This window comes from Drosophila gunungcola (genome assembly GCF_025200985.1).
Source record: "Drosophila gunungcola strain Sukarami chromosome 3L unlocalized genomic scaffold, Dgunungcola_SK_2 000014F, whole genome shotgun sequence".
Classification (NCBI taxonomy): Eukaryota; Metazoa; Arthropoda; class Insecta; order Diptera; family Drosophilidae; genus Drosophila; species Drosophila gunungcola.
Window position 1 is genome coordinate 999,674 of NW_026453182.1, and position 17,372 is coordinate 1,017,045.

The following is a 17,372-nucleotide window of genomic DNA, read 5'->3' on the forward strand; positions in this document are numbered from 1 at the left end:
AAAATATTTGAAAATGTGGCACTGGAGGAGCCTTGGTCAATACTTTTGCCTTGTAACGGTATATATTTTGGTATTTTAACAGTATGTTTTGGTTTTTTCTAAAAGTCACCCCACGGCCACACTTAAAAAAAACCAAAACAACACTATTTCTGTTTATTTGTCGCATGTTTAAATCGTTTATTGGACTACAAAGTTTTAAAGTAGTTAGTTATCTGTGACTATGTCTGATTACGACCATGCGCGCATCAAAAAACTAGTTTTAAAGGGAGAGAAACACAAGTGAGTACAGTTTTGAACATTCACCGTGTGCTGCTCTTTAAAACCCTAAATTGCAGAAAAAGCAAGAAACGGAAGAAGGAAAAGGATGAGCCAGGATCTTCCAAGAAGCCCAAGGTGGTGGTGGACGAGGATGCAGTGGAGCACGGCGGCTGGTGGACAGCGAAGACAGCCGCCGATATAACAGGCACTGTGTCCATCGAGTTTAACGACCGGTGCTACCTTAAAGCCATGGATAATGGGTAATATTTGGTTAAAGACTAGGATCGGAACAAGATAAGTATGTAGTGCATGGGACTTTTCTCCGATGAGAAATCCTTAATCAACCTTATCTCTGTTATATAAATATAACTCTTCAACTTAATTTCAATCTAAATTGTATGAAGTTTCAGAACTTTAAAGAGAATTGTTACCAAATTTCTAGAGAGTCGTAATTGGTACTTGTCTTTAACAATATCTAAACCTACTTAAATTGTAAGGAACAATGTGTATAAGCCTTTCCTTAACTGGTCGTTCATGTATAAAATTAATAATACCTATTAATTTCAGTCTTTTTACATTGGGAGCACCACACAACGCTGGCGAGGGCCCAGATCCGGAGGAGATTTTTACCGCCTTTCCCATTAACGACCGAAAGGTAGCCTTTAAATCTGGATATGGAAAATATTTAAAAATCGAAAAAGATGGCATGGTAACAGGGCGATCTGAAGCTGTGGGCAGTATGGAACAGTGGGAGCCCGTGTTTGAGGTATTACGACTCTTGTTTTATACAATCCCTTATCAGCGTATTTAATTTATTTTATTTAAAGGAAAAACGAATGGCCCTGCTGTCCGAAACCGGGCACTTTATGTCTATTGATCCCGAAGACGATGCCTGTGTGGCATTACGAAAGAAAGTCGGTCAATATGAAATCTGTAAAGTGCGGAGTAATGGAGCAAGGGATGTCATCGTCGACACGGAGCCCAAGGAAGAAAAGGGGGACCTAGGGGAAGTTGAAAAGAATTATGTGTAAGTTGAACTTACTTACTCTATTAAAACCAAATTTAATCAAGAATACTCTTGTTTTCAGGAAAAAGTTCCAAAAGTTCCAAGACAAGAAGATGCGGATTAACCAAAACGATGTTAAAGAACTCGAAGATGCCAAGGCTCAGGGTTCCCTGCATGAAACTCTTTTGGACAGACGCAGTAAAATGAAGGCCGATCGGTATTGCAAGTAACCCGACTTGATTTAGTGTTCATTCATTAAAGATTTTACTTCAATGTGCCGTTTTTCTTGTTTAAATATTTAATGTTTTAAGTTAAAGCAAATCTAAGATTTGCTTTCATAAATTGTTGTTTTCATGAAGGGATCTAGACTTTGCCAAGTATTAACTTATATTTTCGGTATAGGAATATTTGTTTTCTTTTAATTAAGTTGATTTAAAAACTGCTATTATGTAGGGATGTTTAAAAAATGTTTTTTAATTGCTTTGCAAATTTAAAATATTCTGAGAATTTGTAGTATTCAGTAATCTAATTAATTCTCTAAGTGCTTATATCTGTATGTTTCAAATATTTTTTAGGCAGGTCTGAAAAAAAATTTTTTTTTAAGCTTTGGAAGTAAAAACTTTTGAAACTCTTGTAAATTGGTTTAATATTTTGACTTTCACCGGTCACTTTGTAGTTGTTATACAATTACTTAAAAACAAGAAGGAGTTTGCACACACTTTTCAGCACGCAGACTAAATTAGAAATATTTCCTCTTTTAAAATTCACTTATAAATAATTTTTTAAAATCTTGAAACCAATATGAGGTTCGATACATTATCGGATAATATTTATCGAGGAATTCACAACCCAGATCCTATTCCAATCCGTGCAGCACACAGATTTAGGCATGCAGATTTGAGATTAATTTGCTCCGAATTGTTTGGCTGGCCGACCGTTAAACTAGCCATAGCCGGCAACAGCCATTCCACCCCCTTTCAACCGGCTGGATGTAGTAAAACTCGCAGCAGACGGCGTCACAACATGACATGTCCTCCGAACCACCCAGCCGCCCAACCACCCAACTACTCGAGCCACCCCCTCGGCAGGCGGGAAGTCCAAATCCACCACCGTGCGTCCTTCGGCTGCTCTCTCTCTCTGCGCACAACTCACACCAGCGGTGGCGTGCGCCTCTCGCTTCTTCCACGAGGAGTCCTTTGGAGTGCTGAGTGCTGGCTATGTCCTGCTTGTGTCCTGGCGCCTCGTGCTCGGCAGTGCGCTCGTGGCTTTATTTTGGCTCTGGCCGGTGGCTCAAAGTCGCGTGGCAGTCAGTTTGCTGCCGTCGCTGTTCGTGGGTGAAAGTCCGGACGGTTGGGCTCCGATTTACTGCCGCATTTCGTAGATGCTTCACTCGGGGAAATCGGTTCTACTGAATGCAATTGTATCGCGTCGATTGTGCCGCCGTCAAGTGTCACTTGAAAATTGTCAAAATTGAATTTACCCAGCGCTAGTGAACAAAGGTCCTCCAAATGGCCATAACGAGTGTTCCGACCTTTGTCTGGCTTCGAATTTCGAACCAATCCCAAGTGTTTTCCGGATTAAGCCAAAAGGTTCTGTAGAGACACTTAAGTGCTAAGTGAACCCATCAAAAGCATCGTATATATATATAACTATATCATCTGTTCTGTCTGTTCGGTAAGTGAAGTGATCTCATTGCAGTTATAACAACCTTTTTATGATTGTCTGGCGGTTTTGTTTACCGCTCTCGGTTTTGGTGGTGTTTCAAAAATTGCAGGCGATTCGGGGTGTTTTTTCCAAACTGCCGACGACAGGTATGGGATAATCAATTCCAAGGAAAACTAGAATCAACAAGGAACTCTGCTGCATTTCAGTCGAGAGTGCGAGACCACAACAACAACAACCATTCAGAAATATAAATCTCATGCTTGAACATAAATCAAATTGTCCAAATTGATTTATCATTTAACCAAGTTGCGTGCGAACAGCTAATACATGTTGGTTCTATATGTCTCTATATATCTATATACGGATATATGTAAGTTTTCATAACTCAGAAAGATTTTTTTTTTTTTTTAAACTATGATTTTTTTAATCTTAATTAATTTTTCCTTTAAAGAGATTCTAATGATTTGAGCGCGTAGTTAAAGGGATTTGTGCAATCTATGTACATATATACCAAACAGTATTCATAAAACCTTGCGTGCTAACATCTCATATATTTATAAATTGTTTAACAATGTTGTTTTTACGACATAGGTGGATCGATATTATTCATCTTTTTTCAAATATTCTTTTTCCAAATTTATTTAGTAAAAATCAAACAAGCGGTAGAAGAAAACTTTAAAGACCTCTGAATTTAATCTTAATTTATTTTGCATTTATAATTTTAAATCATTCAGTGCATAACAAAGCTGCTTGAGGTATATATAATAATGAATTTTAATTGTTAAACAAATTCCTTGTTTTACAAGAGCATTAGCAGGGTATATTTGCAGGGTGGAGCAACCTGAACATTTAAAATCCATTAAATTGAATTTCCTTTGTGGAGCATTTCCCTTTTGTTGGCCCGTCTCTCCTTTTGTCAAGCACAAAAGTGGTCAATTGAAAGGCACAGAGAGGGCGGAAAAGCCGACAATGGAAATCCGTCAGATTTCTTTAATTTCCCTAGAATCCTTTGACTGCTAGGATGGTTTCCGTTTGAGCCTGACATTAGATTTGGCTTAACGATAATTGAGTTGAAAGCCACACGGACTTATAAACATAAGGTGTTCGAGTTCAAGCGAAATATTTTGATGCTTTGAAATACTTTCATTTTATAATGGATAAAAAGAATTAAATTCTACATGCACACAGTTTTTTTTTTTTTGCAGACTTAAGCTAACAATATTCACCCCATAAGCCAAGCTTTAATTTCTAGAATAAACCGCTTTCGGCTTCGCAACAATGTTGGCAACAAAAAAAAAAACTCCTATTACCATGTGAGTTGCAGTCAGTTGGCTCTGGCAATTACTCTTTTTATATTTTCGGACTTCCTGTTGGCTTTATCTACAAACCCATGTACACCGATGTTTTTCTAATTACGTTCATGCCCATATACCATGGCCGTCTGATGTCACAGGTCTTCGTTGCATTCAATTTGACTCGCTTAGAAATGCACCACCCCCTCGACACCGGAGTATTCATCCCCACCCCCCACACTCGTCCACCCACATTCACCCACTCTATACCAGAACACATGTCATGGTATACCCCGTGGGTACCTGGCAGAAAAGAAAACAGAACCAAGTGAGAGACCCAGACTAAATTAATCAGGGGCCAGGTAGCGATTGGAGAGCGCAGCAGTTCCTCGGGGGTTGGCATCCATATCCATATCCATGCCATCCCGCCGCAACAAGCTAAAACAGTTGAAAACAACCCCATGCGGACTGTCTATATAGCTAGGGATAACCCCATATGTTTTTCCCTACAGACTTGAATTTTTTAGTAACTAGACCATCTTGCGAATATTGCAATCGATGAATCAATTTGTTTACTGCTTGATTTTATTAGACCAACTAGACAATATAACATTATATATTGGTCCTACTAACAGTTTAAAAGTTCTGGACCATCTTATATTCCATGTATGTATATGTTACAACATGAGCATAAGCACATACTTATATACTTCATTAAGAGTTAAATATTTTCTTTTCTTAAGTTTCAACCCAAGGATAACATTTTGGCATAATTACCATTTCATGTTAATAGACTTTTAAAAAATAAAATACTTCCATTAAAAGTTATAATTAACCACTTACTAGGACCAAAAAGTATACACAAAAGGTAGCCGCATTTTTCGAACTTTTCTAATAAGTGGTAACTAAAGTTCACTTTGTAAGGAAACACTTTAAAAGGTAAAGTCAGCCGAGTGTTTTGTGGAGTTTTGTTAACTTCTTTGGACAGGGAGCTGTGAAAATTGGGGATGAAAGTACAAACAGCTGATGGCAGTCCTGAGACCTCCGAAAAACCAACTCCTTTTCACACGGGGTAATTTCCTTTTGCAACGCAAACATGCAAACATACAAATGCTGGCAAAAATATTTATTTAGTAATTCGACGACCCTGAGCTGTCTCCAGTTACTTAAGACGATTTGTTGATTAACTTTAAATGGATTTATTATATTTGTATTTATTTTACAATTTCCGCTTGGTTACTTTTTTAAATTTCCGTTAGGAAAAGGGAAATATCCTTTTTTGGTTTACTTTTTACGACTTTGAAATACCAAGTAGTTATTTTATTTTGATGGCTCTTTTATTAACTTTAGGCTGTCTTTAGTTAAACAGTAGATGCATAATTTAAATGCTTAATTTTGCTGAAATAATTGCTTTGCAAAGGAACAGCACAAAGTTGAAATGCAAATAAATACTTAAGGCAACATAAAAGTGAAAAACCATGGCGGGGAAGTTTTCCGGCGTACGCCTACTGCGTAATTCCAGTTCCATTCCGCCTTTGGAAAAGTATTTGAAACAGTGTTTAAACTCACATAGCCTTTCGTGGTTTGCGAACTATTAAAAAGTGAGCTGAGTTTTTAAGGGCGGTGGAGGAGGTCGCCCAGCCGCCTGGAAAATGTGGGCGGTGCGGTTGGGATGATTATCCAAGTTTTACCATTCTTTCGCTCTGCCTGGCCGCACTTTTCCAACGCCATCAGGAACCACAGCGCACAGTTATGGGGAAATCTTTTAATTAATTTAAAACTAATTTTCTTGAAAGCCAAGTGAAATGACCTTTGAGTGCGATGAAAGCAGTGCACATACTCGTGACGCAATTTAATTTAAATATTTCAACTCGGTCCTTTGGCTTGTGAAATTAAGTTGGAGCAACACCTATGGCCTAAAATTTTGGGAACATGCAAGCAGATTTCATTTTCAAACTTTGATTCACTTAATATGCATTTCAGTTTTATGTTACTGCAACTTAATCACATCAGATAAATGCTGCCTTTGATGTAAACACAAAAAAAGTTTGCAAAGCGGGTATTTTTCCGGGGTTACAATCTCGAATGGGACTCAGAGCAACTCCTCTGGTTTCCCACTACTTTGAGGATTCGAAAAGTATTCAAATGCATTCCCTCATCCAATCCGCTACCCCGGTGAAAGTGGATTAGCAATTTGTTAAGCCAACAATTTACCCAGCTCCGTGGGGCTTCACTTCGTCGAGTTGTTTGCATTTGTCGGAGCAATGCTGCCCTTTTTCTGCAGTTTCTGCAGCCGAAGGATATCCGATGACCATACTGAATGCCATCGCCATCCAGGGATCCATACACAGATAGAAAAATTGATAAGTCTTAATTCAAACAAATTCAAAGGACTAATCAATTAGGGCATTTTATAGGGAATCCAATATTCCATAGTGTTAATAACGCTTAAAATATACGTACAACTTTGTCACTATCGATTGGTCATTAATTTTTGTTTAAAAGTATGCAATGAAAAAAAATCATCGTCTTTCGGAGTGAGTCCCACGGGTTTTCAGACTGAAAATATATTATTGCATACTCTTAGACACCTTTTTAAGAAATTTACTCTGTTGTCTGGAAAATGTCTTGTCAGTTTACTTTACCAGTCGGTCACTTTGTTAATTTAATGGATATTTGTATATACTTGTATAATTGATGATTGAAATAAATAAATCATGGCGGTAGTCATATTTTTTCTAAGTGTGGCAAAAACTTTTTGCACGGCTTCTCGGTCTCTTACTTTGCGTTTAATTGTAATTTTAACTTTTGCCATTTAAGTGTCTGTGATGTGCCATCTGGAGCGACTTGTCTGCACCGCCGGCGGAACCTTTTCCGCCCATTCTGTCACACAGTGTTTGCCAGTTTGTTTTTAGTGTTTTTAGTTCGGCTAAATGCAATTGTGGCCACTTCTTGCACTTCCTGCCAACGCACTTGGCGCACTCGCCTGATTCACAATGCCAGCCCGGGCGTATACGCAATTTAAAGGGCTCTTGGCGAACGAGTGCGATAATTATCGCTTCAACATTATTAAAAAGTACTTAAACTTAACCAAATTGCTTTAATTGGTTCAGAAAAATTATGATTTAAGGAATGGTAGACATTGTATGCTTCAAATTCCACATATTGTTTGTTTTGTTTGCCAAAGATTACCAAACTCCTAAGATTATTGTGGCAAAACGCTTCTTTAAGCAAGTATTTAAATTGTAATTTATTTTGAGAGGAGATTATATTTACCATATTAAGGTAAATAAATAGAAATGGAAAAATAATAATCACTCTTTTTAAGGAAGACAATTTATGAGTATAAAATACCTGCCATCTAGGATTTTCATTTCAGCTAAACATATGAAAATACGCACATACGCAATTACGCTCACTCCGGTCTTAAGGTTTAATTTGCAATTTATGCGACAATGGCGCGACGGAAACGGAATAATTTTCCATTTCCGGTGTGTGCCAACAAGAAAACTTGAAATACACGTTCGTGTGATTGCGTGTGGCTTTGAACAAGGCGAATAATCAGGGAACAGGTACAATAACACTCGACGTACTCGTCGAAAGGAACCAGGGGACTTATACCGCTCCCCTTCCACATTCTACGTGGCAAGGAAAACAAGACTGCACGATTAAATAAAATACTTCCTAATAAAAAAACGAAATTTAATTTACTTTCGGGGGCTGTCGGCTCGCAGCAAACATAAATCGAAGTCAACGAGGTGCCCCATTTCACCAACACCTCCTTACAATCCTCCCAAAATTCAGTACTGACGATTATAGAAAGCAAAAAAATAGCTAAAAAAGAATATATACAGTTTAAGTATAAAATTTAAAGCTTTTAAATTGATACTGAAATGTAAAATTTTAATTTAAAATGCAAATAATAAATATTTATTCGATTAAAAATAAGGCAAAAAAAGAAAGTGTTAACTAGTAAATTAAAACATGGAATATCAATTTGATCAACTCAATCAAATCAATCAATAGAAACATAAAAAAATAGCCGATCCATACGAAGTTGGAAAATAAATAGGTCAGTGGCTTGTGTCTCAAAGCTTTTTTATAATAAAGTGTATGTATATCAATTAAATAAATAAAGCCAGATCTGGCTATAAAATAAAAACTGAACTTACAACACTCCTGGTGTTGCTTCCTCTTCCAGGATCCGGATGGAGGAGTTGTATATGGCGTGTCATAAGCTTCCACCAGTTACCAAAAACCATTTTCTTGTCCTACCACCGCTTAGGGATAGGGGGCAAGAAGATTGGATGGGAGCCTGGGGGATGTGGGTGGTATTATGTGGGGAGGCGAAGGTGGTGAGACGCCATATTTTCGACTACATCTGATGCCTACGAGGCACGTGATGCTGAATATAATGAGAACAATTTTTATTTAAATTAGTTTCACCGCCGGACACTTGGCACAATTATGGATGGCCAGCTGGCAGCTGGTAACTGGAAGCTGGGAACTGAAAACTGGGTCCGGGGAGCCCGTCAATTGGTCAGTCACCGCGTGATCCGGCAGATATAGACACTCGTAAAATAAACTAAATGACCTGCTTTCGGCTGATTACTTTTCAACGTGCTGGCACAAAATGCTTAATATTTCGCAATATGCCCGTTACACTCAAAAGATTTTAACAGATAGGTCTTATCTAAAAATGTTTTAAAGAAGGAAATTAATAAAACTCGACCTATTATCCTACAAGTTCCGTAAGTCTCTACAAAATTGTATAAATAATAATTCTTAAAATCAAACTTAGTATGACGTAAAGTTGAATTGATCTCTTTGATTACGAAAAATATCGAGATGTATTTGTGACAGAATCACAATATAATTGCTTTTTTAATTTCAAACCACAACGTTCAATATGCTTGGATATATTTTTTTTAATCTAAGATCTATGGTCTAATGGTCGACTTTTAAGTCTACAACTAGTAAAACTAAAAACCCCAAAGTTTCGGGTATTTTTCATAACGAAGGATGCTCTAAATGGGCTGAGTCCTCAAAATATAGCTTGTTTTGGCCGGTGCTCATTATCGTAATGGACTTTTTGGGCCGGGTGTTGCTTAGGGGGGTTTGAATGATGGTGTTGGGTGCAGATTCCATTAATCATGCCGAGCATACAGCTTTGAGGGCCGTGAAACTCAACCGCGGAATCAACAACAACAAATCAGGCAGAGGCGAATGGGCAAATAATGCCGCTTAAAATTTCAATGCCTCGGCATTATTCATTTCAGCCAAAGCCGTTATCGGAAATTAATTTTCAAAATCCGCTTAATGGTTAGCGAGTAGATGCGGGAGTAAATTTATGAGTGTACAGATATGCGAATTAGGCTTTGGTATATTTATCTTTTTAAAAATTTTGGCCCCCTGTTTACGAGGGTTTCATTTTAATGAGCAACTAGTTGTAGCGAAAATGCCAAATAAATATTTTACGCGCTGCAAAATTTTAATATTAGGTTTTCCAATTCAGTTTTTATCTGTCAATTTAAAACGAATTACTGAGTCTATGATGCCATTGCTTTGGCAAGTTAATATATGTCCAGCCTATGGCAAAGCCACAAAAGTGCATTAATTTACTTTGCGAAATAACACATTTCAGTCACGCAATATGGCGTCCAATTAAAGTATGTTCGAGCAATTCTGTGGAACTTTATGACTATCATTTCACTGCTTTAACGAGCCACCACCATAAAAATAATTGCAAATCGTACACAAATTATAGAAATTTGTATTGCTTTGTCTTGCTGGCAATAATGTTATTTAATTATTAAACATTGTTTGTTATCAACACTTTTTTGCATGTTTTAAATTTATTTGTTCATTTTAATTCAATGCTGAATTAATTGGTGTATTTAAATGATTTTTTATTTATGGACGTTTTTAAGCTTTCGAGCACAGACTAACAATTTTGCATCAATATTTGTAAATTGTGACAACTTAACGAAAATCCTTTATCATATTAACTAGTTTTTGTTTAATTTTTAGTTTAATTTTTTGTTTATTTTTTGCAAATAAAATATATAAGGCTTTAAAAAGAAAAACCTAACTTAAATTTTTGTTCAAATCTTTCTTAAAGTTACCCTTTCAATTTCGTTTTGATTAACGACTCCATGCAAAAGAATAACAATTTATGATCGATAAATTATTAATAAATATATGTTAAAAAAAGGTATTAAAGTGAAAGTGATTTATACAGGGTTTAGTAGCACTATAAAACAAGCGATGTTTTTATGTTTATCATTTGGTTTTAAGTGACAATTTGTGCACTAGTTTTGTAACTTTTCAAGTGTAGTTACCCCTTTTGAAATATGTTTTTTTTATCACTTTCTTGAATTGCACATTTTAACTAATGATTTAGGAATTTCGGAATGTGGTTTCTGAAATCAGCAGAAACCCAGTAAGACTGAAATTTTTTCTGCACTTCACTTCGGTATTGTAATTAATCTAAGCTGACTTGCGTTTTAGAATACCGAGTAGAAATGCAGAAGCACTCAACGAAGTGGGTCAACATATTGTTATCCAAAGAATTCATCGCTGAGCGTGGACTTTGTTCTATTCGATTTGCCTTGATGAACTCCTTTGGAGTGTCGACTTTGCCTTCGATTAATGGATTTCCTTCGCTGGCTCTGGCGCCTGAAAGGCTGCCATAAAAACTGACAAATCAACTTCCAGCTGTTTCAGCGTCAACGACCACAAATACACACACAAATACAAGTGCGCAGCAGAAAAAGGATACTGTAGCCACATACATACAAGAGCCTTAAGGGAAGAAGGGCAGGATATATGGCGACATCGCTCCACGCAACTCAACGGGAGAGTTATGCAAATATGAATACTTTTCCTTTTTTTTTTGGTCTGGAACGCGATAAGGCAGGGGACCAACTTCAGCCTCAGTCTTCCAGAGTCCTGGATTTCGGCAATCGAAAATCAGCACACAGAGAGTTTTCATTTTTGCGACCCTAATAATCCGCCCTTTCGCTTTTCTTTTTGCTGATACGCCGATATGTTTATCCGATCTATTCGGACGTGAGGGGTCGAAATGGAAAATTATAAATCTGGGTCAAAAGCAAATTGCTTGTAATTCATTTTCCCCATATAAAGACATTAGATGAGTATTATTCATGATTATGTGGGGTGTGTGCCTTTCTTATCTTAGGAAATGGTAACCAATTTCAATTTGCAAAAATTATTGTTTTTTTAGCGTTTGAAAATATGGGGTGCCGAGTTTTTTGGATTTTTTCTGAATGTGTTGAGAATGCAATAATAATTCGAGTGATATAATCATTATAAAAGACAGAATGATAAATTTGCACTAAAAGAGTACAAACATCTTTTATTAAAGAACGGAATATTATTAAATTCAATTCAATTTCATAGTGTATCTCCTTCAAAGATTATTGTAATTTACATTCTGGTAGCGGAAAATTCAAGCATAAAAATTATGTAATTTTCAAAGAAATAAAGAAAGTTGTTTTAAGTATAATGGTTTTATTAATAATTGTTTTATTATATATTGTGGGTATATAAATTAAACATATTTAGCCTTTCTCCTTATATACATATTATTTTAGTAAACTTAATATTATTGATTTTAAGAGGAACAACAATTAAAAGGCAAACTATAAATTATAAAAAGCATCCATTTTCAATAGATAGATGAAGCCATTACTTAATACACGTCTACTCAATATCAAATGTTTGCATGTATGAGATTATTGAGAGTTTAAGTTGCCATTCTGAATGCATAGACGAGGCTTCATTTGACTTCACAGCGGTAATTAATAAGCCCCATCTTGGTATTCCGCATTCAGATGTGTGCATCTCCGCCTTCACGGACGCGGATCCAAAGTGTTGAGATGTATTCGGAGCCAACTTTATGGCACGAACAAAGGCGACAGCCACAAGACTCAGGACTCACCAAGACGCCCAGGGGCGTTCCAGGAGAAAGGCGGAGAAAGCAGCTCGGATTGGGAGTGCAGACAACAGGAGGCGGACACTGACAATGTGGCTGACTGATTTAAGTGCACATTTAGTGGCGCACGCAAAGCGAACTCGGCACACCCACTCTCGAGGACCCTGAATGTGGCCTGCATCTGTAGCTCCGCAGAACACTGGGCCAAGAGACAATATTTTCTAATAAAACTGTTTGCCTAAAATTTCTTAAAGTAGTTTATAAACGAAAATTGCGCCAAGAATATTAAAGTAGAGCCTATAAATAATGTGTATATCTTTTCGAGAGTCATTTGAATGGTGTCTAAAAATGCGGAATAGTTTAAAATTTATTTTCAGATAACTAAAAATCTTTATTCTTTTCTTTTAATATATAATATATAATATTTTTTTAATCAAACCACTTTTATGTTCAAATTAACAAATGACTTTCTATTTTAGAAAGTATAAATTATGGTCTAAATCTATTTTCTTAAGAACGAACACAAACAAAGCTTTAAAACTATATTAAATGCATTAAGCCACTTAATTCAAAAACCATATTCAATGTTAAGTATGCATATTTATACACTTTTAGGTGAGATTATAATAAAAGACAAACATTCTTGATATTTATCTCAAATTTGTTATAGCTGTATAATTACAGTCCTTTGTCTGCATTTGCAAAGTAAAAATTCCAAATTTTCCCACTGTGTGCCTTGCTGTAACTGCCTTAGATTGCGGTCTAGTCACTAAGTTTCCTGTGCAGACGTCGTAGACGTTTATTAAAATGAAGTCAGATCCCCGGGTCCGACAGGTTTTGTGTTGCTGCCAAGACTGGGTTTTCAATTATTAAGTAGCACTTTCAGTGTTGCCACCGTTGCCACGGATGGGGATTGGAGGGAAAGGAAGCCGGAGAAGGATGCAGGACACCCTTTAATGTCCACCTGCATGCAATACCGCCATTGGCCTCGGGCAACCTATAGAGCAGCAGTGGCTCCGTGCTCATGATGCACGGCTCGCTGCTGCTCTTTCATTTCCCTACACTGAGATAAAAAAAAAAACAGCGATTTAAAACTGTCGGTTTTTGGTTTTAAATTTGTAATTGGATTTTAAATTAAATCCAAAAGAGACAACAAATGATAATTTGAATAAAAATGTCTAAAAGTATGCAACAATTTGTTATAAGTCCTAAAGTCCGCTGGGAAACGTTGTTCTATTGTTCACTGCATACTTATAGACACCCACGTATATTGTTGCTTCAGAACTTAGCTTTTTTCTTTTAAAATTAGTGTTCATATGTATTAAGTTAGTCTTTGTCGCCCAGTGTATTGGAGGACTAGCACTACCCACTAACTGCCCATCTTTCCGAGGTGCTCCATTCGTCATGGGGCGGCCTCTGCCGAGGTGTGGGGATAAGCCTTCTTCCCCTTTATTCTAGGAGTAATATACATACATATTATTTACCCTGTGGCATGTTGAGGTTCCCTAACTTCTGATGAAAGAGTTGCAAGTTTTGAGGTGACCCCCGGGGGAAGGTGGCTCCTTCTCCAGCCGTTCTCACCTTTATTTCCACCCACTGCTCGGCGCCAACGTCAATGTCAATTGCACCAGGCACGCGAGATTGTTGCTGGGTTAGGCTACTCTTGTGGAAAATGCCACGCGATAAGGATGCAGTCTGGAGTCATTTTCGCCTCGCCAGGTTTTCAGACCTCTCCACTTTGACGGGCTAAATTGCCAGTGCATTCCCATGCCAAGGGACAGCCAGTTACTTAAATATTAAGTATGTTTGTCCTCTGTTCTGAACACGAAAATCATTACATGCAATGAATATTTTTATAATTTCAGGTACAATTTATGATACAAAAACATGCAGTACTTAGTGGTTAAGTTGGTAAATGGTTGAAGAGTTTTTAACTAACTTAAGACATATATTTGATTGATATAAACATGAAATAGATTTCTCTGAGTGACACTCAAAATCTCATTGAATTCACAGCCACCACTAAAAATCACTAGGGCTTAAAAAAAAAACAGTTCAATGGTGTGTAAAACTATGCATAAATAATTGAATGTTAGTTTTTGTATTGCATACTTTTGAAAACCTTTTAGAGTGATTTCAAATCCAGTCATTGCAATCAATATCAATTTTATTTATTTATTATTTATTGAACTTCATGTAACTATTTTCGCTGTTAAAGGAAGAACAATCGATTTCCTTAAAAAATTAATTTGAATTTAAAAAGACAATTCTTTTAATGACCCTCGACAACAGCGATTGTTTTTTCTTGGTTTTGTCTCGTTGTTAAAAGGCGGTCCACCAGCTGCTGAATGCACTTGAACGATTCTGTGGCTGATGTCGCAGTCATTAAAGGTTTTTGTGGTTTTGGTGTCAAGCACAACGTCTGCACCATCCCGCCCCCTCTTCAAATTGTTGTGTTTTAACCCTCTAAAGCCCTCGCAGCTATAGCACACTTATTTTGGTCCTTTTAGTTTGGGTGTCGGGGCTTTCAAGTGGTAGTTTCTGGTAGACGATCCACAATAAAAAATTCTTTATGGACAGTAAAGAAATTCATTACGTTTTAGTTAAGCATTATTTTCGATGAGACGGTTGGTAAACTTCACTGGAATATGCAAGCTTTTTTGTTTACTTTTATTTTTTTTTGTCCAAAGAAGATTCTGATTTTGCTTAGATAATTTTCTCATTCATTAACTAACTCGGTTTCTCTTTGCTTTCACAAAAAGCTACTCTTTTTTTGCCCTCTTCGCCAGAGTGGAGCTGGGAAATCAGATTTTCCTGCCTTTGTTTTCCTCCTGTTGGACATGGGGCTTACCACCTCTTTACTAGGGCATTGTTCAGTTGACTTCCGCAATTTCCCTATTTACTTATCTTTATTATTTGTCCAAATGAGCAAATGGTTGGTCTGCTCTCCGAATGCGAATGAGGTCCTTTTCAGGTAATTACGTGCCACTTTTTGCCCGCTGCCCGTTGGCGTTTATTTTTAGTTTTTAACCCAATTGCACACCGCATTTGTGGGGAAACCGGAGGGTCAAGCTGGGGGGTTGACCAGGTGTTCCGGTATGAGGGCCGCATACGGGTGGCCAAATGGACTTTTAAGTGCAGACTCAGCTCGTTGGCATCCTTGGCCATTGATTAAGAGTAAACAGAGCATGTAAATGTTTGGATATTCAAACTGTGCATTTTTTCTTTGTGGCTGAATTTTTGCGCAGTTTAAAGTTCCCCCTTCCGCCAAACGTGTGTTTTGTGTGAGTATGCCAGAGTCACCCCGAAATGTTGAGCGAGTCAAAGCGGAATTCAGCATTTTCCTCGCCCACAAAGTATAATGAATAACAGCACTGCCAGGGAGCGAAAACGGAGTAGAGGGTGGAAAAACTGGCCGGCCACACGCCACCCCGCATTCGGGGCATTGACATTTTGTCTATCTGCAGGATAGAGCCCTCAGCACGGGACTTCCCCGTTCCCGTTTCCACTTCGTTTCAAACTCCCACTCTCGGCAATTCCACAACAGGATTGCACCATAATTCTCGGGCCGCCATCGCTTTGATTTTCCGCGCTGCGACAATTTCGCAATACTAGGCCGGTCAGTGATGCACTGAAAGAAATTGTCTAAGGCGCGCTTTACACGATTTATAAGGTTATTATTTTAGTTAGTGATGTGTGTAACAAATACCTTAAGATGGCAATTACATGTTTCCAAACATACAATCAGTTTGCTTCATAGAATGGACAACTGAGCCAAAACTGTCTAGAAGATAGCTTTTAACACGACCTTTGACCTTAAATTACCTAACTTTTTAACCTCTAGCAATAATTTAGCGCCTTTACAAATATAATCGTAAAAGTTAGAAACTTACAGGTATAACTTGCAATTACTTTCTATTCATCAAAATGTATTAACTTAGTGAAAAAGACATTTCCGACCCTATCAAGTATATATATTCTTGATCAGCATCGCTAGGAGAGTCGATCTAGCCATGTCCGTCGGTTGCAAACTTCTGACTGAAATTATAATACCCTCTGAAGGGGTTTACGATTTTAATTTTATTCAAATCGGAAACGATTTCATATAGCTGCCATTAGAACGATCGAAAAATTGAGCTTCCTTTCTTGTTTATTCTATATCCAGATTAAAATATATGTATATCGTAAAAGCTTAGAACTTTTTAATATTAGTTGCAATTATTTTTTATTTATCATAAGTTAACAAATTTATTGGATGCTCCATTTTTCCAGAAGTGCATACAATAACGAAAACCAATTATGTACTTTTGTAATGTAATACATTTTCAATGGCTGCACCGTGCAGTTACAATTATTTCTTTGAGTGTCGATATAGCGAATTAGCGCTCTCCGCCGGGTGGTAACTGGTTGGCAGGATAACGGCCGCTTCAAAGGACCGCACAGTGCAGTTAATAGTTTTCCAATGCCTCCCCCGGCACACACGCATTGCCCCCTGACCTCTGACCTCGGATCGCCCACAGCGACACCGATAATCATGTTGATGGGCCAAGCACTATTGAACTAAGGCTATGGCCACCCCACGAAACTTTAGCCGGCTTTGGCAATTCTAAATAGGAAAACGAAAAAAATGGAAAACAACTCTGTGGGCTCTCCGCTTTCAATTTGGTGGAAATGTCTGTTTCTGTTTTCGGTCCCTGTGTTTTGTTTCCACTACATTTCCCACACTTTTCCTGTGCCCTGGATGACCATGGGATTAGTCTGTAAGTCGACCCATTTGCACATTCTGGCGGAGGCAAACTGATGTGGCTGGATTGTTTTCCAAAATTTATACGCGACTTGTTCGCGTTTTCAATTCGGGTGTGTATTTAGGGAAAACAAATTGATAAAAGTATAAGTACTTTAAATGGTTTAAAATCAAGCCAAACATAAAACTCAGTTTCAAAGAAAAAAGCTTCTAAGAATGCCAATGAAATAAAAAAACCTTGTTAAATAAGATCAATATTATTGTTGGAATATTAGGATTTATTAAAGATTCGAGGAATAAGATGGTATAAATTTAAAATGGCCTATCGAGATTCTTACAAAACTTAATTGAATATTTACATTAATTTAATTTGTCCTAGTCTTAGTTGTTTTTGTATTAATTAGAAGATTAACCCTAACTAGCGATTTGATTAGATCAGTAAAAGAAGGC

General features: G+C 37.3%; 2 protein-coding genes across 2 annotated transcripts in view; both read left to right on the forward strand.

The window, feature by feature from the left end:
* Nucleotides 1-104: 104 nt before the first annotated feature.
* Nucleotides 105-1,606, forward strand: LOC128259945 (protein FRG1 homolog). The gene is made up of 5 exons (XM_052992589.1): nucleotides 105-279; nucleotides 336-518; nucleotides 826-1,024; nucleotides 1,086-1,285; nucleotides 1,347-1,606. The coding sequence occupies exons 1-5, from the start codon at nucleotides 221-223 to the stop codon at nucleotides 1,492-1,494; spliced, it is 789 nt and encodes a 262-aa protein (XP_052848549.1). The 5' UTR covers nucleotides 105-220; the 3' UTR covers nucleotides 1,495-1,606.
* A 496-nt stretch (nucleotides 1,607-2,102) lies between these two features.
* The window catches only part of LOC128259972 (uncharacterized), a 32,168-nt gene continuing 16,898 nt past the window's right edge, over nucleotides 2,103-17,372 (forward strand). The window contains 1 exon segment of the mRNA XM_052992624.1: nucleotides 2,103-2,938. The gene's annotated coding sequence lies outside the window, so the exon portion shown is untranslated.